Source organism: Carya illinoinensis, chromosome 1 (genome assembly GCF_018687715.1).
Source record: "Carya illinoinensis cultivar Pawnee chromosome 1, C.illinoinensisPawnee_v1, whole genome shotgun sequence".
In the NCBI taxonomy this organism is placed as follows: domain Eukaryota; kingdom Viridiplantae; phylum Streptophyta; class Magnoliopsida; order Fagales; family Juglandaceae; genus Carya; species Carya illinoinensis.
Window position 1 is genome coordinate 45,535,717 of NC_056752.1, and position 11,737 is coordinate 45,547,453.

The window sequence follows — 11,737 nt, forward strand, 5'->3', positions numbered from 1 at the left end:
ATTTAATATGAATTAATAAAGGGAAATATATATGCATAGGGGCATCCTACTCGACCGGGAATCAACTTCTAATTGTGTGTGTATATTTATATTTATATATATATATATATATATATACATACTAGTAGTTGGGCAACGTCCAAGGGACGTTCGTCCAGTGTATAGAAATATTATTTTTATTAAAGAAAAAATTTTGAATAATAATGTAATATTTTTAGAAAAAAATATATAAATTCTAACATCAAATAGTAAAATAGACTTAAATCAGTTTTAAAGCATTTAGAATTTATAAAAAAAAAAGAATCTTGAAACAAACATGTGCAGCACAGGAGATAAACTGTTAACAGTAAAGGAACGTGCATAGCACGTTTTCTTAATTTAATAAAGCGATTATTTTTAAAAAGTAACATAATTTTTATAAAGAAATAAAATACTAAGGTTTTTATAAGATATTATTATTTGATTTTAATGTTTCATAATGAATTTAAATTGATAAATAAATAATATTTTATTAGGATAATTGTATTCATAAATGTAGTTGGTAAATATATTTAAACTTAATTATTTTACATTTCTCTTTGTTTATATAAGGAATGAATAAAAATTTTAAATCACATAAATAAATTGATATATAAATTATAATTTATATAAAAGATCATATATATATAATAGAATATAGAATATATATTTATATAATTTATATAGATATATATAATAGAATATATATATATATATATAGATATCTAATATACCTCATAAATAAATGATCATCAATGCATAGGTTACAGGATTATGCATGCTGCATGAATTTTAATAATTATGAATTTATTCATAAGTGATTGGGGAGAGAGAGATTAAAAAATTAAGAACTTTTAAGAAGAGAGAGCCACTTTAATTTATTCATGTAACTAACGGCGTTAATTTTAACGGTAAAACAACAAAAACCGTTAAACCAATAAAATTCCGTTAGATAGCCACTTTATATATATAAAGATATATATATATATATATATGCGTGTGTGACTTCCTTAAGTTTTTAGATATGATGTATTGGGAAAAAAATTGCTTGGGAATCTCTAATCAGTGAAACATTTGTTATAATAAGTTATTATAAAAAGATGATCACTTGATTCAATAAATCTATCCTAATTAATTACTCCACTTTCGAAATGCATGCATGCTCCCTAGCTATTAGTCTATCATAGATTGACGAATTGGCATGCATGTAACTATATCATCGACTTTAATACGGCCATTTGTTGAAGAAATAAACATAATTAGAAAGCTCTCTCTAGCTAATTCCCAATTTTCTCATGTGTTTGATTTATTTCCTTGTTGCTTACGATGGGGGAGTAAAGTTGGGAATGATCAGTACCAGATATATATACATGCATGCACTACTACTGCTAGTCTAGTTTAATTAATAATTAAGTCCGAATTCAAATATAATTGGTCCAACCAAATTAGTCTTTGACCTTTGGTCATGCCGGCCAGCCACATCAATCGACGTCCTTGCCGGCCAGCGTTGTTAATGTTAATTGATCAGACCATAATCTGATCAAATTATTATAAAAATAATAAAAAATTCTGTGTAGTTACTTTTGCGCGCATCATTTTTTTTAATATAAATTAACTGTTTTAATTAATTACATAAATGAAATTTGTAAAAAGTATTTAAAAATAATTATTTATAGCAAAACTCAAAAATAATTACTAAATTTTCCTACTTATAAAACAACAAAACAACTGGATCGAGGGGAAGAAATTGCATAGATATTGCAAGCATGAGACCTTACTTATCTTAGCACTTGCTTAAATATAATGGTATTTAACAATTATATGATAAGATCCTCTCTCATCTCAAGCCTCCGTTTTTACCATTTTTTATTTTCTATTTCCGTCGTTTACTTTCTTTTTTTCTTCTGATACAATTAATTTTGGGCAGCGGGAATCATAAACTTTTTTTTTTTTTTTTTTTTTTCTTTTAAATCCCAAAGCTAAACGAATGCTGTCGTTTTTCAACCTCAAACACTTGGGCTCATTCATTACGTGAGATGCCCAATTAGAGGCTTATATTCGACATTTGAAGTTTTTAACATGGGGCTTAATTAGGAAATTGTGTGTTGAATGGGCTTGGATTGGATGCCAAAACTCCCTCAATCTAGTCTACATTTGTTTGTTCTTTTAAACCCAAGGCAATTAGAAGTTAGAAAACCAGCACTGCATGATGCATCAGCCCACATCTTCTTTAATTTATTAGTATTTTGGGCCTAAATTTTTTTTATTGTAATGTTAATATTCTTGGTATGAATCTCATATTTGTGTACCTAGAAAATCTTTAGATCTCGTTGATTGTCCCACTGGTTTTTAAAATTTAAGGTCCGATAAGTCTTCAAATCGCCAATCATATTGTTTTTTATTTCCTTAAAAAAAAATATACCTCGAGTTTTGAGCACTGTGTACTACTTCCTTACACTTTACAATAATCTTAATTAATTACGACGGACTTTCAGGAGTCCGGAAACTCGTCTGGCAAAAGAGGAAAAGAAATGGCAACTTCGTCCAGTGGCCAATTAACCAATTAAAAAATGGAGGCTGTGACTGCTAGCAATTTGAGCCACCGAACTCTTTCTTGAAACCATTACGAGGCTAGGCCCAGTCATAATCAAACGGTGTATCATTAATCTATAGACTATAAGCAAAGTCGAGATTACTCGCTGCAGAAACCTCTACCTTTTTTTAAGATAATTTGCTTGTAAGCAAGTTTAGAATCTATCTCTACTTGTCAAAAACGGAGAAGAAAATTGTGTTAAGAATATCTATATATTATTGGGGCAAGAACATGTTTTAGTACGAGTGTTGACACCTTAGGAAATAGGAAGGAGTCAGGACGCTGCTCGGACCTGCTACAAGACAAACTACATATGAATCTGTAAATAAACTGGATTAAATTGATTTTCAGGATTAGTTGCGTAATTTGCACTCTATGCCAATCTTGAAATTATGACCAATCAATCTTCCAGGCACACACAATCCTATGCGTTTCTAATATCTTTTTTTTTAACCTGTCAAACCTTTTCAAAATACAGAGCCCTTTCACTCAGACTTTAATTTGGGTCCTCCCACGAATAAAGACTTTAAAGTAATGGCATGAGGGCTCGAGGTAACAGGTATGTAAGCCCATCTCTTTCTCCCTTTCCACCCAAGTTGTAGTAGATTTAGCTGCAAAAAGAAATAATAGATTTAATAAAGGACGCACTTTTCGCAGAACAAATAAAAAAGTAAAGAATAGAGGACTCTAGATTCACTTCATGCAACCCAATGCATGAGAAGTCCAACTTTATCCTATTTTTTGTTGGGATACATGGCCCCTGGCATAACACTCTGTTTCCAGATAAAACAAATCCCTGGAACTGTTTATTAGTTTATCCGACAGTGGATGTTTACTAGGCAATACAATTTTTGGACAAGTTGCATGATAGGATTGATGCCCATCCATCGTCATCCCCAAAGCAACAAACATCAAATTATTTGGTTTTTTTCTTCGAACCAACAGGTTTGACCAACTCGTTGCTTCCCAATAGACAACAGCACAATACACATTTTATGCTATTTTCTATCTTGGATCTCCATGCATGCAACCACTACTAGACATGCTGCTTAATGTGCTTCAGATTTTGATTGCCATTAGAGTTTCTCGAGTTGCTTTCATATGTTTTATTATTATTATTATTTGACCTGAATATGTACCTTAGATTTTATGAATTTGGATTAAATAAAAACATCGTTATTTGCGTTGAAGAAAGTTAAAAAGAGAGATAAAAGATTTTTATTTATTTTTTAACCGCCCACTGGATTTGGGGAATAATTAGAAGTGGGTGTTGGGCAGGATTCATGGAGAGTGATTTATATGCCTAAGATGTATGGCATAATGTTGACAAGGATTTCACCAACCTAATGATTCAAAATGAGCCACCACCTAATACCACTTTTCCAAGAAACGTAGTAGCAATTGATAGATCATAGGCAAAAGCGATAGATGGCAAATGACAAATTATGTGTGGGAGAATTAGTCAATAGTCCTGAAGGATGTAAACGTCAAGTCGCCGAGAAATAATAATGGTGATCGATGAAAATTTTCTTTTTGGGGTTAACTGGTTGCGGTGAGTGGTGTTATACAATAAGAATAATAAATAATAATAATAATAAAGGAAGCTCCTGTTTTGGCCTTTTGGGGGGTCCGAAATATTAAAAGCCAACTTGGGTTGATAGGGGGTTGTGTCGTGTGGGGTATGTGAAGGGTCCACGAAATATGAAAGTGAAACAAAAAGGAAAGAGGCCATGTACGTGTTGATATTCTTTGCATGGTTTCAGAGAACAAGTAACCACAACGAAGATAATTAATCGACCCCCCCGGCCATAGTCTCCGGCCGTATCTTTCGAATCTATTATCTATGGAAATAATGGCATCTTGCAACTATTAAGAGAAGCTTATACAACCAATTTATTAAACGAAGCCTGCCGAAAGTCTTAGATGGGAGCGCCCGTACGTACATGTATATTCTAGATTTCATCGCCATTCACGGCTAATGTGTTATCAAAGCTAATTTGTCCTTGAATCTACTTACCTTATGCAAAACCTTGTTTTATAGCTTCATTACCACTGAAACAGAAAGTGTTATGCGCTCTCTCTCTCTCTCTCTGGGCAAAGGTGTTTTTATTACGCATATTATGTGTCAGCTGTTTTTGCTGCCGGACCTGGAATACTGTCATCATGCTTTTAGTACTCTCTCTCTCTCTGAGAGGGACAACAGCGAATAAAATAAGGCATTGGATTAACTAATACCTTGTCGGTTTTACTACATCGCCTTGAAAAAATAAATAAGGCATTGGATGATTTATCTTTTTGCACGCATTAAACCAACAAGAAGTAACAATGGCCTTGAAATTAAATAAAAAAGCTTTTGCATTACTAAGATGACAAATATAATACAACAATTAGTAACAATTTATATTCCTCGGATCGTTTTGCATTGCATGCCAAGACGCTAATGAATTATAGTTGGCGAAAACAAAAGGTTCTCCTAGCCACAAAACAGAAGTTATGGTACAATGAATCGAACTTCTTTACGAACGATAGTCCCTATAATTTGTTTTCAAGGAAAGCACCGTGATCCATTTTCACAAATTCAAGTTACAGCCTTCCTATCATTGTCAATAAATTGATTACCAGCTGAAGAAAAGAATTTCTGCAAAGATAACTATACATTTTGGTTCATTTTCAGATACCCGTCAACAAACATTCCAAAGTAGCATATTTTGCTCAAGATATTGTACGGTAATGTCTCCTAGCTGCTCTATCGCTTGTATGAAAAACCTGCAAACCAACTTCATACACTTTCCAAGATACTTTAGAAAAAATTAGAAGGGTGTATTGAAGATAGTTTTAATTACCTGAGATTAGATACGAAACTATCTATGCAATACAACAAAACTCAAACACGTAGAGGTACGTCAATGAAGTGACCTAATTTTGTATGGCATTTTGACTATGAATGTTGTGTATAATAACATCTCTGTGCTGGAAGCTTGTACGGGTACTGGGGGAGCCAAATAAAGTTGTTTGCTTATTTTATCATGAACCCGAAGAGATGCGAAAGAATTCTGACAGCTGCAATTCTCATAACTTACGGCCTGTCTCATCAGACTCATCATAGAACTTGGTTTGCCTGCATCAGGACTCTTCTAAGCTCGTTGGCAATACCCTGCAGCAGAACTGGTTTCCGAATGATTCCATTCATTCCAATATGCATACATCTTTCCCACATGTCTTCATCAGCACTTGCTGTCAAGCCAATGATCAGTGGCCAACTACGGCTACGAAATTTCCGAATTCTCATTGCAACTTCAAACCCATCCAACTCGGGCATGTGAAGATCCAATAAAACGATTTGGATAGAAGAGCCTGCAGGGCCAATAGCACTAAGGCATTCAAATCCAGAAGAAACAGCAGTGACAATGCAACCTAGCTTTTCAAGAAGTTTTCGCGTCACACCCCTGTTCACATTGTCATCATCAGCCAGTAAAACTTGTAAGCCTCTGAAGAGAGAGTTAGAGTGTGGGTGCTCTGAAGATTCTCCAGGTTCTGAGATGGCTACTGCAATGGATGGTCGCAGTTGAAACCGAAGAACAAGTGCCATGCTTTGAGCAAAACCTTGATGATTTGGGACAACCCATATGTTGCCTTGCATCAACTGCAACAATAAAAGAGTGGTCAACAATAAAAATATTAACTGTTTAAAGAACTTTTGTACGCCAACACTGCAGTGACCCCTTTACAAACGGAACAATCGCAACAATGATTACCAGAGTCCCCCAAATTTTAAGAAATTTTGCACGCCAACAAATCATGTGAACTGGAAGTACCACAGTATCCAAAAGAGCATCAAACCTTATTCTTTCCAAGCAGTCTCAATACATGAAAAAGTTTACATCATAAGAGCAGCTAATATCTTTGTTTTAAGAATAACTTGTCTTCAATTTTATAACCAATCAAAGAATTTACAAGCGGAAACCTTCTTCAAAATTATCTTTTTTGTTTAAAGAATTTCATTAATAAGAAAATGAAAAGTGTTTCTGAGTCTTATATTACTCAATAACATCACATGCAAGAGTGGACACAACCTATCATTCTCACCTGCACTAGCTTTTTGCAAATTCCGAAGCTCAAACTCTCCTCAAGACCATCACTGGTGTACCTCCCACCGCCAGGCTGTGCAATTGAAACTGAACCCTCCGACTGAGAACTGCTATTTTCTATTGCAATCTCAAGTCTAATATATAAATCCGCATCAGAGGAGCTATGTCTCCAGGTTGACCATCTCTGATCATTCCTTCCCTGGCTTCGAGACTCAGAGAAAACCCGGAGTATCACAAATCCCCCTCCATTGTTGCCATCCAACAGGTTCCCAACCATATGCAAAATCACCTGGAAAACCCTTCTTTCATCACCCGTTACATGATCAGGCAGTGACCTCTCAACCTCAACTGCAAAGCCAAAGCCCTTATAGACACACAAGCACTTTGCGAGGCAAGCTGCTTCTCTTATCATGGAGTGTAAGTGAAATGATCTCATCTCTATTGGAAATCTTCCACTATCTTTCCTAGAATTGTCCATTGCATCATTTATCAAGGTTGATAGAACACTGCCGGTCCTCACCATTGTGTCTACAATAGTTCGCTGCTCGTTGCTCATATTCTCATCCCGCAACATTGAAAGCAAACCCAAAATTGAGTGCATTGGCCTCCTCATCCCGTCACTCATTACCTTTTGAAAGGAATTTCTTGCCTGGCTTGCCATCATAGCATTCATCTTTTCCTGTTGCAATTCTCGATTTCGATCTACCAATTTGTCTCTCATGAGCTGGGACTCTTCAAGGAGTGCAGCATGGGAAAGAGCCACGGCAACCTGATCAGCAACAACTTTAATAATCTCAATTTCCTGGCTGTTCCAAGATCTAGGTTGTCCACTTGGAAGAACCAAAACCAATATTGCATAACAAGCCTGTCTCATCTCAGGAGTTCCCCCTTTAAAATTGGAAACCCGAAGCATTGGCATTCGAATTGCAGCCACGGGTCCTGGTTCACCTGACTCTCCACTGCTTGCAGCAGCAAGTGCTGACTCAGGACTAAGGATATTCACTTCATCACTCCCCTTGATCCTTGCAACATCTGGATCATTAGTTGATATAGAAGAATTATAGGTATCTGAAGAGTTCCTCCCATAAGCTTCATGTGTCAGGTTCATCTGTGTTTTACCCTCATTAGGCATCCAAACTGCACAATTCTGCAAACCCAAAGTTTCAGAAAGCTCCACAAGAGTTGTGTACAGAATCATATGCCTATTAAGCGATTTCCGAATCTCTTGAGTAAGCATCCGAACGTGCAATCCAGCTTCTTTCTGTTTCATTATTATTCCAACCTCTCGTCCTAGATCCCAAGTCTTCTTTTTCAACATGAATTCCCTCACCTTCACTTTGAGAAGTAAAGGGATGAGAGTGATGAGTGTTATAGCAGTGGCACATGAGACCAAAGCAGTGAGAATCTTGAAGACAGTGAGAGCCAGCATTAGCTGAAATGGGTGTGGGCTATAAGTCCAGCCATTGAGCAAATGGGTCAACCCACACAGAACGATGAAGGCAATGAATTGAAAGAGAACCCATTTGAAAGGGACGTTCGAGCAGCTGACAAAGTAAAGTAGCTCGATGGGGATCGAGAAGTAGGCCACAGCAATTAAGAAATCACTCACTTTCTGGCACTGTAGAATGCTGTCAAAACTCCACAAGCTACCCTCATCTTCGCAATTACATCGGGGAAATTCATTATCAGCCGCAGATACCGATAAAAAAATCAGTAAAAGCAACAGCCCAGATGCCAATGCCTTTAACATTGCATCCAAAGACTGCTTCTTCAGTCCATTTAACAATAAAGTTTGAATCGTCCAAACCCCCCAGTACAGACTAATTCTCTGTAACAGAAATGTCTTCAACTATAACCTCAAGATTCCAACCGTCAATACTCATTTCCTGTCAAAGAACATGTTCAACACAATAGGATACTTACTACAAATCTGAAGAATTTAACTGCAATGCTTCAAGATCTGACACACCAACTAGCCTAAAAAAATTATAAAAGCTATTTATTTCTTAAAGCCGAACAATTTACCTTAACTCTCCTTCTCCAAAATATGTCCTTAATCAGTCAAATATAACTTTTTGATACTATAGTAAATTTCTGAATACCACAGTGATGAAGATGACGACATTTTGCTCAACCGAAATAATATACCAAAAGAAGAAGCCAAGCCACAGACCTTCCGGGAAAGAAATAAAAACAAAACCCACAAGCAAGAAAATATTTTAGAAACCGGAGAAATACCCACTAACCTTTACAACGCAAAAGACCGGAAAAGACCCAGAAATGCAGGCCAGAAGTAGAAAGCGTACCTGAAGAGCCACACCCACAACTACGGATTTTGCAATCAAGCGCAGCTTCGGATCTTTATCCTCCTTCACCACCACATGCAGAGGCTTTAGACACTGCAGCCCATTAATCCAATCCTTTTCTGCTCTCTCTTCATCAAGAAGAGAGGACAAAATCCACACCGTCCATGTCAGAAATCCCCCTCCCCCGCCAGCGCGCCCACTACCGCCTCCTCTTCCTCCATTGGATTAAAACGTGAAAGAAGCACACAAACAAATCCCAATACGCCTATCAAACCCGGCAATCCCACAACCAAGTAACCGGCCGGCCCAGGCCGCGTAAGCCGCAGGTCCTTCACTACTAGCTGAAGCACGTACAAAAGCCAAAACCGAAAGGGACTTTATTTTTTTTTTTCTCTTTATTTTTTACTTCCTTTTCTTTGCTAATCTTCAGCTACCTGTTTATGGCAATAAAAGAAAAGTAAATTCTACTATTATGACCCTTTCATATTCTCCATCCTCAACTTTCCCTCCTGCGCCTCTCTCTCCTCGTTTCCAAATTCCCAGACGAACCCAAAAATAATACGCTTAGCAGAATTCCAGAGCGAGACAGAGAGAGAAGGGGTTTTCCGCGCCGTTGTTTCGTTGGGGGGAGGGGTGGGAGAGAAAATAAAGGAGAGAAGAAGGACAAGGTGGGGGAGGTGGTGTGGGACCCGGGGGGGGTTTACATGAAGAGAACTTGGACGCTCTTTCGAAACATAACGTCCGAGTCAGTCCCCCCGGGCCCCCCCAAAAAAAAATAAAGAAAAAAGTAAATTGTTTTTCCTTTTATTTTTAGTTTTTGGTTTTTTCTCTCTGAAACGTTTCTTTCTCTCTTTGCTTTACGAAACCAAACCCGCCTGTGGTCGTGGCCTTATAAAATATTTGTCGCAGGGAAACGTGGCATAAATGTAGAGCTGCGGTGGAAACATAGCAGTGAGGGCGCGTGAGTTGCTAACGTCCTTCTTGGTCCAACTCCGATGGAATGGGAGTCCTTGTGGCCTGGCTTGGAATAATATCATACACTCCCCCCATTCACGTCACACATTACTACTGCCCTTTCTGCTGTGCAGCATCTCAGAATTTTTCTTCGCTTTTGTTGTTTACTTGTAATTAAGGTGTTCACGGATTTCATGTTTTTTAACTGGTCGAGTGCCCCCCCCCCCCTCTCTCTCTCTCTCTCTCTCTCTCTCTCTCTCTCTCACACACACCCAGAACTGAAGGACAATAAATAAATTCCCTTGATCTCCCTTTAATTCTTCTTCTCATATATCTCTCTCCGAAGTTCATGTAATTAAGCTCCTACTCCGACTCCCCTTTTCCGATCGATCGGAGGCCTCCCTTCTCGCCCCCCAACCCCTCTTGGCTCTCTGTGGATTGTAATATAGAATTTATAATGCCCTCTTCGATCGGCCACTGATCTTCAAAACTCTTTTTTTTTTTTTTTTTTTTTTTTTTTTTTTTTTTTTTTTTTTTTTTTTATTTCAACTGATCTTCAAAACTCAGGTACAAGGGTTGATACATGAGTTTCACATGCTTGCGCAATTCAAATTTGTCAAATTTGCCTTGCTTCATTCCATTCCTAAGACGTGTGAGCACCAGTTCGCGTCGATATTATATATTGTCAGTAACCATAATATGGGGTAATATCATCCGATTCGAATCTAAGAGAAGTAATGAATTTTTATATCACTATAAACCACATGCATTAGAATAGTAATATGGGGTACGTACGTACCGTTATACACGCAGCCCCCATTTGAACTACATCCAAATTGGACTATATATATGAAAATCATGGCTGAGCAACAAATATCATGCATGGGATCAGACTCTCCAGCTTCCACTTTTCTTATATTCTTATATTTAATTAATGCAATTTTAACTAGAAAAAAATTTAAATATTATTAGTTTCTAACTCTAAGCCAGATTTAAATCCTTTTTGTTTTGTTTTTTGATTTTTTTCAAAGAAGCTTTGAAGCTTTTACATTAAATCAAATCTGAAATACGTGGAGGAGGTTTATTGCTTGCAAATCTCCTGCCAATACATGAGCAAGAACATCGACATTCCTTTTTTTTTTTTTTTTTTTTTTTTGAAATCAAATACATCTCTATAAACCTTAAACAGCAGAGTTTACATGACTACATTCTGGCAATAAAGCCATTACATCTGATTCCTCATTAAGAGAGGATTTTGCTAAGTTATGAGCTAGAGTGTTTCCACTTCTCTTAATAAACAGAAACTTCCAACTAGAGAAAACCATTAGCTGCAATTTAATATCAGAGAAAATCATTCCCACTCTATCCCATCTTTCTACTTGAGAATAGATACCTTTAACAACCTGGGATGAATCCCCTTCAAATAAAACACAAATATAGCCCATTTCCATAGCCATTTTAACTGCTTGATATGCTCCTATTGCTTCAGCCAAAAGAGGATCATTAAAACCAGCTTGTGTTATTTTCTTTGTGCCTACCACATGTCCTCCTTGGTCACGAGCTATTAAACCCAGTCCAATAATACCCTTCTCTTCACAGATTGCAGCATCCCAATTGATCTTCAAGAAACCTGCAGGTGGCGGATTCCAACTTGTATTTAACATTTGCCTTCCTCTATTGTTTGTTCTGCTTCTTTTATGAACAATTTTGTACTCCTCCAAGGATTGTTTGGATTGATTGACTATATGTGTTGGATGTTGGAAGAGACCCTCGAATAT

The 11,737-nt window shown here is 36.8% G+C and overlaps 1 protein-coding gene across 2 annotated transcripts; it reads right to left on the minus strand.

Moving 5' to 3' along the window:
• Positions 1 to 5,246: 5,246 nt before the first annotated feature.
• Positions 5,247 to 9,655, minus strand: LOC122277322 (ethylene receptor 2-like). Of its 2 annotated transcripts, XM_043087289.1 has the most exons (4): positions 9,006 to 9,655; positions 8,725 to 8,872; positions 6,698 to 8,585; positions 5,247 to 6,254 (listed from the first exon to the last, which is right to left on the minus strand). In XM_043087289.1, exons 3-4 carry the CDS (start codon positions 8,447 to 8,449, stop codon positions 5,712 to 5,714), a joined length of 2,295 nt encoding a protein of 764 aa, XP_042943223.1. In that variant the 5' UTR covers positions 8,450 to 8,585; positions 8,725 to 8,872; positions 9,006 to 9,655; the 3' UTR covers positions 5,247 to 5,711. The 2 variants fall into 2 exon arrangements, with proteins under 2 accessions (XP_042943223.1, XP_042943217.1); XM_043087283.1 differs by lacking the exon at positions 8,725 to 8,872.
• Between the last annotated feature and the right edge of the window lie 2,082 nt (positions 9,656 to 11,737).

Coding starts and splice junctions, on each gene's coding strand:
- LOC122277322 (XM_043087283.1), bottom strand. CDS start 8,449: ATGTTAAAGGCATTGGCATCTGGGCTGTTGCTTTTACTGATTTTTTTA. Junction 6,255..6,697: donor TTTGCAAAAAGCTAGTGCAG/GTGAGAATGATA, acceptor TTATTGTTGCAG/TTGATGCAAGGCAACATATG.